General features: G+C 38.0%; 1 protein-coding gene across 3 annotated transcripts in view; it reads left to right on the plus strand.

Annotated features, from left to right (window-relative positions):
* The window catches only part of TNPO3 (transportin 3), an 88733-nt gene that overhangs the window by 24154 nt on the left and 44014 nt on the right, over positions 1-20565 (plus strand). For all 3 annotated transcript variants that reach the window (XM_006896049.1, XM_006896048.1, XM_006896050.1), the window contains exons 2-4: positions 14566-14766; positions 15554-15627; positions 18244-18400. In XM_006896049.1, the coding sequence (XP_006896111.1) occupies positions 14566-14766; positions 15554-15627; positions 18244-18400 (432 nt within the window). The remainder of the gene's footprint in view (positions 1-14565; positions 14767-15553; positions 15628-18243; positions 18401-20565) is intronic.

Consider the following 20565-nt stretch of genomic DNA (forward strand, 5'->3'; position numbering starts at 1 on the left):
GTAATAACAAAAGACTCTACCTTGCAACAGATTTAAAAACTTTATTATTAAAAAAATAAAAAAACAAAACCTTATTATTACTGTATTAGCTCTGGTGCCATGGTGGTAAGGAGTTGTGCTGCAAATCCAAAGGCGTATGGTTTGATTCTACCAGCTGCTCAAAGGGAGAAGGACATTGTCCTGTGTGATATACAGCCTCTGAAAACCCATTAGAAGGTCAAGTGTGTGTCGATTCTGAGTTGATAGCATATAACAGCATTACTGTATTATTGTTAAGAGGTATCTTAGGTATCTGGAAATGGTTTTTTTTTAATACATAGAAAAGTAAGCTGTATGAAGTAAGACAAGAATTTGACTATACCAAACTCTTTTGACTTAGGTATAAATTTGTTTTAAAGACAGATTTCGGAATTGAGCTTGTTTGGAATTCAGGAATTGCTTTTAAATTTACAAGTGTTCAGTAGCCCCTTATGGTTAGTACTGTTGCATTGAGTAGTACAGTTATTGAACATTTCATGTTTTTGACAAACTGGAATTTATACATGTAAATCTGTGATTGTATTTCTGTTAGCATAGTAGTCTGCATTTTCTTTTCTTCCCAGGCCTTGTACCAAAGAAGGTTTGATTCTGGATATAAAATTATTAGATTTCTGTTATATTTTTTAAATATAGCAGTTATCTCCTGTGCTTTCTAGATATTTCAGCCTTCTTTCATGATGATACACTGTTAATGGGTGAAAGTAGAAAATCAATTGTGTGGAAATTGAAAAACCATTTAATTCATAGTAATTTGAGATTGCCCAGATTACTACATGTATTTCTGTAGTTTGTACTATGAGGTTGAAACTGTGTGTGTGTGTGTGTGTGTGTGTGTGTGTGTGTGTGTTTATAGTCTAGCGCTGTGTAGGTGAGGTCCCCCACAAAAAGGCCTTTTGGCTTGTTCACAAAACTGAAGGGGAGACTCCAAAGTGTTTGGACTATACAACCCATAAAAAAGTACTGACTTTCTTCTTTCTGGTAAACTTTCAAAACTAAATCTTTTTAAACAAATTATTTTCCTTTCTTTTGTATAGTGTTTACATTGTGATTTTTCACTTAATTTTTTGTCAAGCCGTCAGAAGAGTTTTACAATTGTTTTCTCAACTTTTGTTTTTATGATTTCATGGCTTTATTAATTTGGTTTCAGCCCTAGTGTTATATCATTTAAACAGATATTCCCCAAAACAGAAGAATATACTTGGAACTAGATAAGAAACTATACATGTGTTTGTAAGTTTGTTGAGTTTTCTCTGATTGTACAATATTTTTAGCTAGACATTTCACAAATCTTTAAGTTTGAAAAACAAATCTTCAGTACAGTATTAACATATGCTTATTATGGCCAATGCTTTTCTTGTTACTCTGATTTATAGGAGTTGTTTTAACTAGGTCACGTAGGCAGGCATTGAGTGACTACAGGAAATCTGTTTCTATATTTTTTACTGTTAGGAATGCAGAAATAGTCACACCCCCACCCCCATGCCAGTTTGCTTTAAATGGTTTGGTTTAAGCTCCACATTACTACCCTTTTGCTTTTTTCAAGATCAGATCCTTTTATTCAAAGCATTTGGGTAAAGAGGCGGGGAAATGAGGGGTCTGCCCATAATCAGCTGCACTTTGGAAACAAAGTTGCCATTGCTTTTAAATCAAGGCTGAGTAGTAGTGTTAGTCTTCAAGGTCTACAGTTTTTAACCAAGAAATGAATGCATTGCTTCAGTTACTCTCAACGTAAACAGATTTCATTTATCCAAACTTGTGTATACTTTTTATTCAGGCCTTGTTTGGAGTTCATCTTCACATTGATAAGTAGCCAAGGATCTTTAATTTGTATAGAGATTCTTTACATGGAAAAAATCCACAAGGTCTCTCAATACCACTTATATATGTTAACCTAGTTTGGCTACAAGATTAAGCCAAAATTAATTTGACAGAGCCCATTTCAACATAAGACTGTTTGAAAATGTGTGTCCCTAAAGCACTGGCATTTCATCGGACCCCAAGGAACCCCCAGCTTGCAGTGCTGCCCTCTGAGAGCAAGGTGCCAACAGGTGCTGTTTGTTCCAGGGTTCATTTGGAGCTTATTCGAGTGTTTATTTCTCTTGGAATTTGAATAACTGATGTTTTAAAGAATAATTTTTAATTGTAAATTTCTTCCCAAAAAATTAATTATGCATTCTATATATTTTGGGTGTGGAAGCTTGCTAGAGATTTTATGGTTGTTTTTTGGGTTTTTTCCTAAAAATACTCTACTTTTGTAGATGCAAGTTGTTTACTTCGCACTCTTGTGGTAACTACCTTAGTTTCATTTCACCATGACTTCTCTATTTCAGGCCATCTTGCAAAATCACTTGTGGGGGAAATTACGATAACGCTGGTCATTTTATAAGCCCTCAGCATATAAATATGTTATGTAAAGATTCTACCAAACCAGTTTTTTCATCATCATACAGTAATGTAGTTTAGAAATTTGTCTAAAAGCTATTATGTTCTCAAAGTACTAGCTATAAGAACTTAACGAGATAGTTGACTTAAAATTTCCTTTTCTTGTTTCAGGTAAATAAAAATTTTTTTTCTTCTTTAGCTGTATCATGAAAACAGACTTTTCTTGACTTGACGTTTTTCTAGCTCTGTATCATATTGTTTCACGTACTGTGTCCCAAAAGTTTGTTTTCTTACTACAAATTTTTCATTCTGTGTTCTGATAGAGTCCTTCTTTCCCTAAGATACTACTGATCTTTGAAAGTATTGAATAAATTTGTTCATTAATTGAAATGTCTTTCAAAAATACACTTATATTACTTTTCAAGTCTCATAGAAATATCGCCAGAACCTCATTTTCTTTTAGAAAATGAGCTCTTCCATGAAGTATTTTAAGTAATTCTGCCTAATTTGAGGAGTTTTGTGCAGGATTAGCCAGCATTTCTAATCCTCTCCTGGTTCTTGGCAGCTGATGAGTCCTGAGGCTCCTATTGGGGTGTGTACTTGCTTTGTTGAGGGCCTGCTCAGTGATTTCAGTTGATCTGGCAGGTTGAGAACTGTTGGGCTAGAAGTGAGACTTGGAGCAACAGCACGCTATTAAAGAAGAAAGGGGAGAGTTCTTTTCGGGTCTGCTGTGAAGTATAATGAAGGATTTAGAGCATGCTAGTGAAAGGATTGCTAGGCGATAGCCTGCCTCATATTCATCACATAGTCATGGAAATAACCTTTTGAAAAGACTCCTATAAAGGCTTGCTCTGCTACTGCTTTGTGAAATGAAAGATTGGAATTAGATGCTTAAATGGAAAATGTTCTCTTGTTGCAGCCTCTTTGAAATGTGCTGCTAGTGGGAGCTGCCGCTTCCTCCTGCTGACTCGGAGCCCCAGGCTTCGGTTGCGATGGTCCTTACTGAAATGTGGAGCTTAGTCCAAGCCTGGATTTCAGTGGGTAGCACCTGGCATCTGTGGCTAGAAAGTCCTATGAAGTGTAAGTGCTTTATTCTCTCCTTGTAAAAGAATCTGTTCTTCTTACCTACCCTGCCCCCTTCTTTCCTTCTTACTGCCTCCTTCCTTCCCTCCCTTCTTTTTGCAGTTTAGCACCAGGAAGAACAATGTGCAGCATACTGGAGTGTTTAGGATATCAGGATTTGGTGACATTTTCTTTGACTCAGGGACCAAAACAATAACTTGGTCACCAACAACTGCAGATTACTATTTAGATGCTAACAATTCTTAAACCCTCCTGGAACTCAAAATAAAACCAAATTCTTTCTCCTTATATTCTGTGCAAGCATTATCATCATCATGGCTAATTGTCATTTTAATTGACAATTTACTTGAGCAGTTTATAGTATTCAGGTTTGCCAGGTGTCTAGAAATTGCTTGTTTTTTCCCCTTCAATAATTAATTTTGTTATTGAGCATATGCACAACAATTACATACACCAACTTAAGTTTTACATTTGAATTCAGTGACATCAGTTATGTTTTTAAAAATTAATTTGTGCTTTTATTCTCACCTTCCTTTTCTGAGTAGTTCCTGTCTCATTAACATAAACCCACAGGCTTCTGAGTTTCCTTTGTAGTTTCTTAGATGCTTTTATCATTTGATCTCATAGATAGACCTCAAAGCTTAATGCTCAAGCTAGATACTCTTAACTACTTAACCTAAATTGTTAACATGGTTTAAAGAATTCAGGGGCTATTTGTAATTTCATATTTAAAGGTCATTTTAGGGTGATTGATTTTGAAGGGGTTCATCCAGTCTCCATGACTCTAGAAGATTGGATTCAGTGAGAATTTGAGATTCTGTTTTGCATTTTCCCCTTTTGATCAAGTTTCTGCCATAGAACTTAAAATGTTGAGTAGTGGTCTTATAGCAAAAGGCACAGTTGTTCATGGAGGCTGTAAGCCGCACATTACATTTTCTCCTGCTCTTCCTCACTGCTTCATCTGTTGCTTCATGTGAATAGAGATCAGCTATTGTATGTTGGATATCTGCTTGCAAATTTCTAAGGCTCCAAGTACTATGCAGTGAACTTGGAGGTTGAACAGAAACATTAACCACATTATTAGGCTAATTAACTGGGATATTTATGAAACCATGACACTAAATCTCCAAAACAAAGAACCAAATCTCATGACACTCAGCACATCCGTTTGTGTGTTTATGTCTCTTTTGTTGCGGCTTTTACTTACTTTTTCCTTTTGTGTCATCAGTATGTTTATCACACAGTTTTTGCCAAGTTAGCTTTCTACAGGTGTACTGATTATTGACAGTCACACTACATAGGGATGTAACCTCTTCCTTAATCAGTGTTGTTTTTCCCATCACGGTAGACTGAAACTTGGTACTCCATAGGCTTTAACTCCTTCTCCTTTTCCAGAGATCCCCTGGTGATGCTATGATTAAAGAATTTGACTTTTAACCTAAAGATTGGTGGTTTGAGACCACCTCCTTTTCTTCCAAGGCATAAATGTGGCAGATTAATTCTATAAAAATTAGAGCTGTGTAAACTATGGGACTCACTTGGAACCAACTAGAGGGGAGTGGGGGTTTGGGATTCCCTTTCCCTGCATCCTGCGATTACTACTATTAAATTCTAGTGTCTGTACATTACACTGTTCTTGTCTTTTTATAAAAGTGAAGTCACATTTGTACTTCTGTGATTGACTTAATTCACAAAGCATAAAGTCTTCAAACTTTATCCTGTACTTATTTCAGAAGGTAAATATTTGATAAAGAGACACATTTGAACAGCAGATAAGGCAATGTCAGGATAAATAAGATTTTTTAAAAAAAATTTTTTTTAATTAGAAGGAAGACAGTGGTTTAATTCTCCTCCTCTGTATTTTGGTCACTCTTCTTTTTCCTTCCATAACATGTTCTAGTCCTTAGCTTTTATCACAATTTAATAATGATAAGGAAGCTCTGGTGGCATAGACCATAGGATGAGTTGTGCTCCTGCTCCAAGTCTGCAAGTCTGTTGGTTCGACTCCATCAGCAGCTTCCCAGGAGAAAGATGGACAGTCTCCAATTATAATTTACATTGCTGGAAACCGAAAAGAGGTTTCCAGTGAGTGAGTTGTAATGGTGTGTTTACTTTTTAAAACCTTTTTGTCTGCAAGAGGTGTGACTTTAATGAGGGAAAAGATAATATCTAGTTTGTCCTCTACTCTATTCTCGGTACAGTGCCTGCCATGTCTTAGGCAGTCTAATATATATGTGTGTGTGTGTGTGTGTGTATACACACACACACACACACACACCTGTATATTTACTGGAAAAAAAGAATTAACTTTGTTCTTTCTAGGTTGGAGCTTTGCCGTTTTCTAAAAGTTAAGAGTGTTTCAGGGGTATCCTAAATATTTTGTGCTCTTAGGGGGAGGAAAAAAGACATTTTTTAATTGAATGATAATTTTCTTAAACTGAAATGCACAATCTTAACTATATGGTTCATGGTTTTTAACTTATTTATACTTTTGGGTAAGTACCAAAACATGAAAGAATAGAGCACCGTATCTCTTCCGTGTAAATCATCAGTGTCTCCCCTCCCCCCGCCCCCTTCTTCTGACTCTGTTCCGTAGTTTGTGTTGTTAGTGCTGTTGACTGACTCTTAGAAATCCTGGCTATAAGATTGAGATCTGCCCTTATCGTGCACCATCTTTACAATCTTTGCTGCACTTAAGCTCACTGTTAGAGTCACTGTGTCAATCCATTTCACTAAAGGCCACTGTCTTTATAATTTGTCCTGTGAATAGTACTAACAGACTATGAAAAGCCTCAGATCAGTTTAATCCCAAATGCTTAACCCACCATATAAATCCGTACTTTCTATTACCAGCTCCATCTGTGGCTTCGTTGCCCAATTCCTCTAAGGTCTGTGGGTTTGGTGATTGTCTAAAAGGTCCTCCAGAGACTCAGACCCCTCAGGAGAATGACTCACATGACTGTAGGTATGCAGGCTGGGTTTTTTTTTAGAAACTAGTGAGCAGTGGGCCAGGCTCTATTCAGGGAGATGCTCAAACAGTTGCACTGCTGTTCCTGTGTTGGTATTTTCACATACTCCACGGTGTGGACAGTACTGTGATCTCTTTATATTGCTCCTCCAGCTGTGGCTGTTTTGTGAGATCATGCTGAGTTGTAAGACCATGTGTCTGCAGTTAAGATAGCTATGCACCAGAGGGGACTAACTGTAATGGCTAAAAAAGCCAGCTTCTATGCTAACGTCACAGCCACCTTCTCTTTTATTGACCATCCACCTTTCCAAGCATGATGACCTTTTTCAGAGACTTGGCCCTGTTGTCAGCATGCCCAGTGTGTGTGTTTGTGAGATGAAGTCTCTCAGTCTTTAAGAAGCACTGGTTACACTTCTTTCAAGACAGATTTGTCTGTTCTTTTTGTCAGCCTAAGGTATATTCACTATTTGGCTGCTTCAGATGCTTTTTGTTGCTTACCATTGAGCTGGAACCAACCCGTAACTGACCCTCCAGCAGGTTTTCAGAGGCTTTTAATCACATGGGAAGAGTTTGCTGATCCATCTCCTACAGAGCAGCTGGTGGATTCAGACTGTGTGCCTTAAGGATTGAAGCATAGCTTCTTGCTGCTAAACCATCAGAGCTCTTTTTGATGTTACTCTAAATATCAATTTAAGCTTCACTTTAGACTTGATAATATCTTTGTGTAGAAGTAAGTACAAGATTGTTCTCTGCCATGGCCAGCTTGTAATTCTCACTTCCCATGTATAAGACCTTAGTTCAGATTATATCAAGCACCTCAGGCATAGCCAATGGTGCTTTGCTGTAACATGCATGTTTCAGTGCTACCTCAGGCTGACACAGACTAGGAAAAAGACCTGGCAGTCTACTTTCAATGAAAACACTATGGACCACAGTGGGTTTACCTGATTGAGCATGAGAGTGCATGATTTATGGTCTAATTGAAGGCAGCCAATTGCAACAATACTGTTACTCTTAAGCAGTTATTATGTCTATGGTCTTCCTGTTGCTATTTGCTTAGACACTGTTCCCTTCCCTGTCACAGCTACACTGTGCCTCGCATCTGGCAGGTCTTATGCAGAATTGGTTTGCTTTGTATCTCCCTCAGTATTTGAGGAGATTGTGATATTGGTGTTTATGTCCGTTCCCAAAGAGTAGAGGTTTTTTCTTTAACTTTACTGCAATTGTAGGGTATAGATTAGTGAATTATATGAATGTCTATATAACTACCACCCAGATTAAGAAATAGGATATTACTACGTATCTTCAAGATTCTTTCACATTGCCCTGTTTAACATAACAACTTCTCTCCCACACAATTGAATGGCTTTGAATAGACAATAAAACACAAGTCAACGTTTTTCTGGTATTCTTTGCTTTTAGCCAGGATCCATGAAACATCAGCAATGATATTTGTATTTTCACAGCCTCTTCTAAATCTAGCACTGTCAGTATACTACTCAGATACTTTTTGAGTAATGATCAACAAGATTTTACCTGCATGAGATATTAATGATATTGTTCATTAATTTCCACATTTTGGATTACCCTGTTTTTCAGTGGGCGCAGATATGGATCTGTTCCAGTCGATTGTCTGTGCAGCTGTCCTCTAAATTTCTAGGCATAGACAAGCAGGCGCAGCTTGTTGAAACACTTTAATAAGTTTAATAATAATAATAAGTTTTCCTCTTTATTCCTGAAGGTCTTATTTTTTTTTGTCGATGCCTTTGGCGTCACTTGATTGCCTTCCTCCGTCCGATACTACTGGTTCTCGCTCATATGCTTCTTCCTGAAATGATTCTGTGTCAGCTCTTTTTAAAATACCGTTACTGTAGTTACTCCACCTTTTCTGTTTGTTTCCAGATCGATCATTATTTTTCACAAAGTGTCTGTTAGTATTAAACCTCAAAGCATGAATCTTCAGTTCTTTAGCTTTTAAAACGCTGCTTATGTTTCAGAAACTTGGTCACTGAAAAACCGTGTTCTTGTATCTCATAAGGTGGTAGGTCTGGGATTTGAACAGGGCTCAGAGGGTGGCTTTTCTGCTTTTGAGGCATTCATCTACAGGATGTAGCTGGACTGGGAGCTCCAAGTTCTAAGGTATTTCATTCACATGCCTTCCATCTGGTGGGAATAGCGCAAAGATTGGATGCAGCCAGACCTCGCCATTTCCATGTAGATTTAAGGCCTCGCCACATTGTCTATCCATCAGAGTGGTTTGAATGCTTAAATGCAAGGTAGTTAATATTCAAGATACCAAGTCAGAAGCTCCAAACCTTCTTTTGACCTGACTTGGGAGTCCTGTAATGCCAATTCTACCATATTCTTTTAGTTAGAAGAGTTTACTGGGATGGCTCAAGTGAATTAGAGCCTACCCCCTAGTGGAGAGTACCAAGGAATTTGCAGCTGTCTTTTGTCAACTCTACTTGAGTTACTACCAGCTATTATTGCCCAGTGCCCAGATTAATTAATTGTTAGGTCTCTAAATCATCACTGTAAATACTCTTAAATCACCATTTCTTTTTATTTTCTGGAACACCTGTGTAAATAAATACTTCTCTTCAGCTACTGTTTAATTAACTAATGGTGCAGCTAATACAGAAGACTCAGGATAAATGCTTGAGTCTTTATGTGCTGATGTATAAGATACGTGTCCTCATATGGTGCTCACCATGTATTTATTTCTCTTGGATGACTAGTGTTTGTTTTTGGGTTTTCCCCTCATCGTTAGGACTTGCCACGGATTTAAATATGTTTTCTCTTTGGCCAGTGAGAGCCTCATTAAGGTGGCTCTTCAGTAATTTTGGCATGATCCTAGGATACCTGCCTAGCTTCCTTACTATTTAGTAGAACAAGTGCATTTCTTGCTTCAATACTGGAATCAGCCATTTCTTCCAAGAAGCCCTGGAAACAATGTTGTTATTGTTGGTAGGTGCTGGTGAATTGAGTATGACTCAAGAGTGACCTCCTGAACCGTGACCTAGCCTATGTCACCCTTCTCATCCATGATATACTCAGGACAATTGCTAGAGTCACTGTGTCATTTCATCTTGTTCAGGTTTGTCCTTTCCTTTGCCAACCCTCCACCTTTCCAAGCATAATGTCCCTTACCAAGGAATAGCCCCTCCTGACAATATGACAATAAAGCCTCACCATCCTTGTATCTAAGAAGCACTCTGGATGCACTTTCTCCAAGACAGATCTGTTTGTTCTTTTGGCTGGCCACAGTCTATCCAGTATTGTTCTCTAGCACAAGTCGGAGACATCAGTTCTTCTGTCATCTTTATTCATTGTCCAGCAATCACATGCATAGCAGATGATTGAAAAGACCATGCCTTGAATTAGGTGCATGTTGGTCTTTGAACTGACATCATTGCTTCTCAGTAACTTGAAGAGATTCCTGTCAGCGGATTTGTCCAGTGCAGTATGACACCTGATTTCCTGATTGCTAGTACCAAGGTTGTTGATTGTGAATCCAAGTAAGGTGAAATTGTTGACATCTTTAGTCTTTTCTCTATCCATCATGTTACTGCTTATTGGTCTTATTTGTATTCTTGATGAGATGTAATCCATATTGAAGTTGGTAGTCCTTGATCTTCTGCAGTAATCACTTCACGTCCTCCTCACTTTGAGCAAGCAAGGTTATGTTAACTGTATAATGCTTCCTTCCTACAATCCTCGTGCCCTGTTCTTCTTTAAAAAGTCTTAAATTCTCAAATGATTTCCTTAGCTTTCAAACTGAATCGGCAGGAAGAAAGAATACTGCTCTTGACACATACGTTTCTTGATTTAAAAGCATGCACTGTTCCCTTGGTCTATTCAGACAGCAGCTTTTTGGTCTAGGTAGAGTTTTTGCATGAGCAAAAGTATGAGGGTTTCCCTTCTCTATGTTAGACATAACTTGTTATCTACACAAATGTATTTGAATAGTCAGTAAAGTACAAATAAACATTCTTCTGGTATTCTGTGCTTTCACCCAAGATCCATCTCACATCAGTAAATGATATCCGTAGTGCATGGCCTCTTCTACACCCAGCTTGAACGTCTGGCAGTTCTCTGTCAGTGTACTGTTCTAGCTGCTCATAGATAATCTTCGGCAATATCTTGCGTGTAATATTAATGATATTGTTCATTTCTGCATTCTCTTGGATTTTCTTTCTTGGGAATGTTAGCAAATACAGATCACTACTTGTCCATTGGCCAGCTAGCTGTTCTCCGAATTTCCTGGCACAGACTGGTAAGCCTGTCCAGAGCTAACTTTAAAGTAATGATACTGCATTCATAGATAAAAGGATCTATCATGATGCTGTGAGTGATAGGATGCCATCTATTCACGTACAAAGAAGATCTATTACAACTGTTACTCAAATAGATGTACCAAAAGCTAAAGCCAAAGAGGAAGAAATTGAGTTGTGCCAACTTTTGCTTAAACATGTAGCCAAGATGCATTAATAATAATTCAGCTGGTGAATTCTATCTGCCAGTTGCCAGCCCAGCACTTAGCCTGCTATGCCATCAGGGCTTATTAGGTAATATATAAATAATACTTGTAAAAGAGCTTATAAATTTAAGCAGACAAAAAAGAAACAAACCCTCAGCCATTGAGTTGATTCTGATTTCTGGGGGACCCTGCAGTGGACACCGAGGCTGTAAATCTTTATAGATGAGAACGCTTTAGCTTGCATCCAGTCTGTTAGATTCAGACAACGGCTCCTTGGTTAGCAGCCTCAACATTTAAATGCATTTACCCAAACTGAGGTTTTAGCCTCAGTTTTTCAATATTCATTATAAGTAATATTTCCTTCCGTATTAAGAATCCAGGTGTTTGAGAATACAAAAGGTGATAGAATCAGAGTATCCTATAATTAATTCATTTACTTTATTTCCCATTTATTCACAGTAACTTTGGGCTAGCTCCTGATGTCACCAGCAGTATACAAGCATCAAAATTATTTTTGCGTATCTGCACTGTCAGGTCATGTTATCATTATACAACAGCCCTTTCCCTTTTAGTGCTCATTCATTCCTAACTGCCCTTGTAGCTACATGCTGCTTATTCACTTCTTCCTTGTTGTTGATGCCTCAATTTGTACTGAGTTTGATTGACTGAAGCTCATTTTTAGCAGATAGTTTAGGAGGGATTCATAAAAGCAGTAATCTCTTATTTCAAAAGCAGTAATCTCTTATTACCAAAAAGTTTGTTGCCTTTATGCGTCAAAATTAACTAGACTGGATATAAAATCTTTATCACATTTTTTAAAATTTCACAAGTTGTGAAGCTTTATCTTGTTTGAATGAAAGTTTACAGTGCAACTGGATTTTCCATGCAACAGTTCATAAGCATATCATGTTTTCTGACATTGATTACAATTCCTTTGGAAAACCACACTTTTTTCCTTGAGTTTCTGCAATTTGTTATTCCATTTTTTTCTGCTCCAAAAGTTCTCTCAAAGAAGATGAGAAGAGATAATCCAGTTTTCTCTCCCTCACAAATCACTTGATTAATTTTATCTAGATACCAGGTGATTTTATTCTTTTTCTTTCTTATTTTCCTGGATTTTGTCTTTGTATTGATGTTCAGGTACGTATTTTGCTCTTTCATTGTTCCTGTCACCCCTCCTATTCCAGCGGAGTATCTGGTGGATTTTAAGCATGTACCTTCACTATTGCAGTGCAACTTCTTGAATTAGAATTTTTAGATTTAGAATTAGTAATTGTTCCCTGCAAACTGTCACTTTCTCAAAAATCTCATGTTTTCCTTCCGTCATTTCCATTTTTTTAAAATTATTTTATTATTTTTTTTGTATGTACGGTCAAACCGGATCTGACTGGTACAGGAGGAGATTTCCCCTCCTTCTTCAGCAGAGCAGTTGGTGGCTTTGAACCGCATACCTCTGGTATTGTGGTGCAGCTTCTTACCACTAGGCCACCAGAGCTCCCATTTCTTTCTATTTTTAAACAGCTTTCCTTTTCACATTTTCCTAAGACATTACTTGATATATCTAGGCATTCTTGTAAAGTTTCTCCTAGTTTAGTCTTCATCTATGAAGTAATATTTTTTAAAAAGACCTCTGCAAAATAACTATGAGATACTATCTCACTCCAGTAACAATAGCAAAGATCAACAGAGCAGCAAACAATAAATGCTGGTGTGAGGCTGTGGAGAAATTGGAACCCTTATTCACTGTTGGTTTGAGTGTAAAATGGTGTAACCACTATGGAAGGCAGTATGGCACTTTCTCAAAAAGTTGGAAATCGAAATACCATTTGACCCAGCAGTTCCACTGGGAATATACCATAAAAAAACAGGACTGCTGCCCAAACAGATAAATGCACATCTATGTTTATTATAGCATTGTTCACAGTAGCAAAGAGTTGGAAGCAACCAAGTGCCCATCAACAAATGAATGGATAGAGAAGTTGTGGTATATATTCACACAATGGACTACTATGCAACATTGAAAAAAAAAACACCAAGGAACTCATGAAATATTATACAAAATAGATGACCCTAGAGGACATTTTGCTGAGTGACATATCTTAGTCACAAAAGGATAAATAGTGCATAATGCCACTGTTATAAAACAGGACTGACCTAGAGGTTGGGAAAAAACTTAAGAAAAGAGGAGATAAATAATGAACACTGCATTGAAACCGCTCAGGGGAAGAACTGTTTAAAAGGAATATATGATTAGGTATTATTTGCATGACGACAGTCCAGAACAAGAGAAAAGCAAACTTGGTGGGTAGGGAGGAAAATGTGCGACAATGAATGGATGAAAATCCCAAGATTTCGGCGAGCTCTGGTGGTCTAGTGGCAAGAAGCTGCACTGCAATCCCAGAGGTGCACGGTTCAAATTCACCAGATGCTCTGCTAGAGAAAGAGGGACAGTCTCCTTCTATACCAGTCAGATCTGATTTGACAGTACACACACACACACACACACAAATGATAATTTAAAAAAAAATCCAAGTTTTCTTTAAACTTTCATTAAAATCACAATTAAAAAGGGAACAAAATTTCTAACTCTGGATTGTTTCCTAATTTGTAAACTTTTCACTTCTATTCTTATGTCTTGTATCAGTTTCTGCCCACTTGTGGTGCTTTTCTGTTCATTATCTCTTTTCTTTCCCTTTTTCTATTTTTTGTGTGTGAAATTAGTTTTCTGAATTTTTAGAAGGAACCATAGGTTAAAGATGACATTTTTAACATCATAGAACTTCCCCTTGTTTTTGGCTTATAGTTACAAATATGATTGAAATTCTGAGATTTTCTTTTGGTTTTGACGCCTCTGACCTGTGGTGCTGGAGAAGAGTATTGAATGTACCATGGACTGCCAAGAAAACAAACAGATTCATCCTAGAGAGGGTTAAACCAGGCTGCTCCTTGGAGGCAAGGATACTGGGGCTTCGTCTGACATACTTTGGACATGTTGTAAGGAGAGACAGGTCTTTAGAGAGGGACATCATCCTGGGTAGAGTGGAGGGACAGCGCAGGAGGGGAAGACCCTCTATGAGGTGGATTGATTCAGTGACTGGGGTAATTGGGATGGGAGTGTCAGAGGCAATGAGATTGGCACCGGATAGAGCAGGGTTTAGGGCTGTTTTACATAGGGTCACTATGAGTCGTAAACGACTCGAAGGCACATAACAACAACAATGGTAGTTGTCTTACATACTTGTTTCTGTACACAGCATTTTCTCCTCAGTGCAAAATCTTGTCCATTTCAAGACTTTCCAGAAGCTAGATATCTCCACTCCCTTTATCCTGTTCTAGGCACCTGAATTGGGCTATACAAACCCTATTCTGTTATCAGTTACTTCCTGTGCTTTGCATTAAATAGCTGTTGGCTCGTTTGATGTTCTTTTCTGTTTTTGAATGCTTTTGACTAAAGCATCTGATAGCATAGTTTGTGATAATTTATAGCCAGCTTGTCAGATTTTTTAATTGAACTTTGACCTGAATATGTTTATAATGGTATTATTAAGTTGCATGGCTTTATAATTATTCAGAAATATAACCTTGAAGACATTTTGTTCTAATCTCTTTGTAGGTTCATGCCTGGGAAATTTCAGACCAGTTGTTACAGATTCGCCAGGATGTGGAATCATGCTATTTTGCTGCACAGACGATGAAAATGAAGATTCAGACCTCATTTTATGAGCTCCCTACAGACTCTCACGCCTCTTTACGGGACTCATTGCTAACCCATATCCAGAACTTGAAAGACTTGTCACCTGTCATTGTCACGCAGGTAAGTCCTGTGCTTCTTGTTGGGAAATTTGTCAGATCATTTGGATTTCTCAGGATTACTTTGATGTTCTAGGTCATGTGAAGTACTGTTAATACCTTATTACAGAGTCAATTGAGTTCCTAGAAATAGAAAGTGAAAATTTTAAAACTTTTTGCAAATTTTTAGAGATCGTTTGCTTTTAAACTAACTGAAAGACAAAAAGGAAGGAACATTTTCCTCGGTTCACCTGTGTCCCTGCTGTGAACACTGTAGATGATAAAAATACTGTTTTTACTGGGACAAAGGTCAAACGATAGTTTCTTTGAGTCCTTCCTGGATGAAGCAGGGTGGTTGAGGCCACCCGGTCATCTCCCTTTAGACAGGAAAATGCATTAGAAGGGAGAACTCTTGTGATGCTTTTCACCTTGTATGGTAGTACCTTGAAGAGGAAGCTAGGGCTTCACATTGAGAAATGGAAAGAATGGGAATGACTACTTGCGTGAAGAGTGATTCACGGTCTGCCTTTGAGCAGATGATACTCTCTGTCCATGAATTTCCATTGTCTTGCCAAATGAAAGTAAGTGCTGATATTTTCCAAGGAAAAACGACAATATTTCCTTTCAGAATTTTTGAAAAGAATTTGAAAATTAAAGTAGTTTGTGGCTAGCCAGAAAATCCAGTATTTATAGTAGCCAGGAGTAGGGGGTAATGGTAAGTGTTCTTGGTTGGTTGAGAAAAGTTGACTTTCTTTGCTTCCCATACTGATGTTCCTCTGTTGTGCTCAATTCCTTAATCTCTTTTTGTTTAGCTGGCTTTAGCAATAGCAGACCTTGCCCTACAGATGCCTTCTTGGAAGGGGTGTGTGCAAACATTGGTGGAAAAGTAAGTTATTTGTATTGGCTGTAAACTCGCGTTTAGAATTTAACTTCTGCAGAGAAATTTGTTAGCAGTACAGATTGCCCCTGCTATCTAAAAGTGAGTGTACCTCGAAAGATTTTATACATGGAAATTATATAAAGCAAAGAGACAATTGCCATTCTTTTATATGGGTAATTGGAGGGGTGGGGGGTGTTTGTTTGTTAGCATTCCTAGATCCCCAAAGTAACCTACCAGATCACACTACCAAGTAGACACAGAAACACAGTTCAAAGATTGAGGCTAAGATGCTGAGTGTATTTCCCAGGGCAGGAGCTTGCTGGTGCTGCTCTCGCTGCTGGAGGGGGTGCTGCTGCTCTCATACTCACTGTAAAACTAATCCCTGAACTCAAGTTTTGCTTTCCACCTTTGCTTCATAAAGGAAAAAGTCCTCTTTGGATTTCTTTCCGTTCATAAAACAGGTAACAATATAGATCTCTTATAAAGAATAAAGCAAACTTCAGAGAAGTGGAGCCTATCTGTATCTAGACATTGTGATTGTTTTCCTGAACTAACATCATAGTTATATGTTTGATCAGGTTAAAAGAATAGAAATTGAAATACTATAGAAATAAAATTGTGTAGGGGATATAAAAGATTCATAATTCTTAACCCGTTTACCCAGAATTAACAGTGATAGTTGCATTTGTGACATTTCCACTAACTGGCATATTAGAAATTCTTTAAATAATTTTTTCAGAATATTTAAGATTATATTAAATTGTGAGTTGTCATGTTCCTAGTAATTGTTTTTAGATTTTTTTTGTGAGGGAGGAAGCTGTTTTTTAATGAATCATAGAGAGGCTTTTGTTTTCAGGTATTTAGAGCCTGATGCTTTGAATAAAAGATTTCTTTAGTTCTGCCAAGGTCGTCTATTAACTGCTTGCATTTTGAAAATTGGTGGTAAGAGAACTAGTTTTTACTAAAGTAGATGGAGTTTTCAGCTCCCAATATAAGTATGTCTTTCATGCTTTAGTATAATTTTTTTAGGACGTTTAAGCAGTTAATATTTTACAAAAAAATTTTGCTAGTATGAGACTTTTCAAAGCAAAAAGTGCATAGCCTCTGTCTCCCTCCTGTATTTCGTAAATAATCACTATCAGCGATTGATTAGGTAGCCAGTAAGTAAAGAGGTGCACACATGCTTGAACTTGTTATACCTGTACCCACTTTGTTTGCTTGCATGTAACATATTTCATAGCTTTTTTAATTTAACAGATTGTAGACATCATTTATATTATGTAACACTCTCCTTTGTTAAAATGGCTTCATGTGTTGTGTAGCTGTTTATATTGTTGTTGATCTTAATTTTTTATCCTAGTTTTATAAAATACAGCAGTGAATGCTTAAAACTTATTTTTGTTTCCATTCTTCACAGTAATTATAAAGTCTGCATAAACACTAAATTAGTGAAAACTTAACCATTTTTCCATAACAGGGTTGAGTTATTCCCAGCATCAACTTAAAACATTGTCATCCGCTCATCAATAATTTTGTCTTTCTGTTTAAAGACACCTTATTTAACACATCTTGTTGAACACAATAGCTAATAACGCTATAATTCATTCTTGAACAATGCTTATCTAGCCTGTATTTTCTCCTTAAGGAACATCACCACCTTCTTGTTCCTTGTTATTATTGTGTACTGTGGAGTCAGAACTGTTACATTACTAACTCCACTGGCCAGTGGGTTTGCAGAGGCAGTAAACCACATAGGAGGAAGTTGCCCACCTTTTCCCCACACAGCTTCTGGTGTATTTGAACCATGTACCTTCCTGTTGACAGTACAGTTCCTTAACCATTAAGTTGCCATTGTTGTCAGGAACTCTCAATAGCATGCAACGCTTTATATGGACTACATTTTAAGCAGCAAAATCACCGAGAAAAATCACAAAGATAGAGGAGGAAATGGTAGTAAGTAGTCCAGGCAAAGGATACTTATTATATGAGAGCTGAAATAAAAACCTGAGTGGAACTTTGCTTTGTCTCAATTAGGAATGTGTGTATTAGTTTGCTCTGTGTCTATCTGTGAACAACTTTGAAATTTAGTTTTGTTTATATGGGGATTATAAATATAATTTAGCCAGTAGACATATGGACAAATAATGGAATCCTCAAGTAATGAAGCTTCTTGTCAGGAGCTTGTTCTTGGCAAAAGACAGGAGAGGAAGACCCTCAATTGGGATTGACCCTGTGACTGCAGCAGGGGGCATCAGTGTGGTAGAGATCGCCGTGACAACAAAGGATGTTCTTCTTACCTGTTGTCCATAAGGCCACTCTGAGTTGTAGTTGATTTGTTGGCACCTAACGTGTACAACACACAAGTAATGAAGATCAACTGTGTGTGAGTTTTTTCTGAGAAATTGTTAAAAGTGAATTTGGTAGGCCAAAGACTAGACAAGTTGAGGTTTTTGTTTGGAAGATATTTCCAGAAGATCTTGTCTACCTTTTCTCCGTTAGGAGTGGCGAGAATGCCTCTTGTGCTGTTACGGGTCATTGTAATGATTGTTGTTATCTTAAGTGAGAGTGTGCATCTGACTCGGAATCATTTCTCATGAGGCTTTCCCCTTTTCTTCCCCCCAGATATAGCAATGATGTAACTTCTCTGCCTTTTCTGTTGGAGATCCTTACAGTATTACCTGAAGAAGTACATAGTCGTTCCTTACGAATTGGGGCTAACCGACGCACAGAAATTATAGAAGATTTGGCCTTTTACTCTAGTACGGTTGTATCTTTATTGGTAAGTAAGTTTCCAATACTAAATTGCTTCCTGCAGGGCAGAAATCTGTGGTAGTTATTTATAATCTGATTGTATTGCTACACAGGCAATCTTTGAAAAATTTAACAGTGACAATGCTCTGACATTTATTTATGTTGCATTTTACAAGTACCTTTAGAAACTACATTTCTTGAGGATGTAAATAATCCTGTGGTGGGTTTTTTTTTTTAATGTCTCCATTTTATGAATGGGTTTCATGACCCGTTCTATTAGAATTTGAGCTCAGGCCTTCTGAATATATAGGATTGAAAACTAGTAACTCTTGGTGAAAATCCAGTGACACTAAGAGTACAGTGTATAATTAGTTTTCAAATGATTTGAGGTTGTTATTGGCCTTTACTTGATGTTTGAGCAATGTCCCAACTATAGATTACCTAATACCGCATTTTTTTTTCTAATACCACATTTTAATTATATATAATTTAGCCCTTTTTGATTAAACATAAAACATTTATGCTTTAGAGCAAAATGGGAAAAATAGAGATTCTGGGCTGGCTGCCTATTTCTGTAAATAAATTTTCCTTGCCACATAGTCATGCTCATTCATTCACAGATTGCCAGTTTCGGGCTATAAAAGCAAAATTGAGTGGCTGCCACTGAAATATTTACTCTTGAATCCTTTATAGAAAGTATTCTGGCCTTTTGACAAAGAGTTTGCTCTCTCACTACTATCGAGTCAGACCAGTTCGTAGCTGACCCTCCATTGGGTTTCTGAGACTGTAAATCGCACAGGAAACAGATTGCCCATCTCCACTTAACCCTACCCCTGCCTTCCCGAGGCCTGTGTCACCAGGGCTAGGTGGTACAGAATTCATTCTGTAGCCTCACACCTCATTTTCAGGTCTTTATAATCCAGCTTTAACCTTGTTGATAATGTGTTTATATTTCTCTTGACACCATTTACATTGCTTTGTTTGAAACCCAAAATTTTCTTTGAAATTATATTGGTTGTTATTAGAAGTTCATTGGAAAATTCCAAGTTAGAAGGTTGTGTGTCTCATGTTTTCACTTTCCCATTTATTTTAAAGGACGCATGTAATAGGGAGCTTTTGTGGTGGAGTCCGTAGGGCGCTGCACTGCTCACTGGAAGGTGGCGCCTCTGGTGGTTTGAAGCCACCAGTGGCTCCCAGGAAGCAATCTCTTCCCAGACTCCGCAGCTTCCAGCAACAACATTAGATTGTGAGAATTTCTTCCTGCACCTGCTGGTGGGTCAGCTATCAGTTGCTTCTGACTTGACTACAATATTGTTGTTGTTATGTGCCGTCGAGTCGTTTGCAGCTCATAGCGACCCTATGTACAACAGCCCTAAACCGTGCTCTATCTTGTGCCAATCTCATTGCCTCTGACACATCCATCCCGAGTACCCCAGTCACTGAATCAATCCACCTCATAGAGGGTCTTCCCCTCCTGCGCTGTTCCTCCACTCTACCCAGCATGATGTCCCTCTCTAAAGACCTGTCTCTCCTTACAACATGTCCAAAGTATGTCAGACGAAGCCCCAGAATCCTTGCCTCCAAGGAGCAGCCTGGTTTAACCCTCTCTACGATGAATCTGTTTGTTTTCTTGGCAGTCCATGGTACATTCAATACTCTTCTCCAGCACCACAGCTCCAAGGTGTCAATTCTCCTTCTATCCTCCCTAGTCATTGTCCAACTCTCTGATGCATAACAAGTGATTGCAAAAACCATGGCCTGTATCAGGCGGACCTTAGTCTCCAGAGAGACACTGTTGCTCTTGAGTATTTTGGAGAGGTCCCTGACCGCAGACTTTCCCATCGCAATACGTTTTTTGATTTCCTGGCTACTGGTGCCAAGAGTGTTGACACAAGAGTGTTGACGGCAATGAGTGAATGAATATTATAAGAAATAGAGAACTAGGGGAGCTCTGGTGGCCTAGTGGTAAGGAGCTGCAACTACAATCCCAGAGGCGCACAGTTCAAATCCACCCGATGCTCTGCCGGGGAAGGAGGGACAGTCTCCTCCTGTACCAGTCAGATCTGATTTGACGGTACACTCACACAAAAATAATAAAATTTTAAAAAAAGATCTTTAAAAAAAAAAAAAAGAAATAGAGAACAGAGCTGAGCAAATGATAACTTTACCCTGTGGAAATCAGATTAGTGCATG

The sequence above is a fragment of the Elephantulus edwardii genome, unplaced genomic scaffold (genome assembly GCF_000299155.1).
Source record: "Elephantulus edwardii isolate Elephantulus edwardi_28Jun2011 unplaced genomic scaffold, EleEdw1.0 scaffold00181, whole genome shotgun sequence".
NCBI classification, from domain to species: Eukaryota; Metazoa; Chordata; class Mammalia; order Macroscelidea; family Macroscelididae; genus Elephantulus; species Elephantulus edwardii.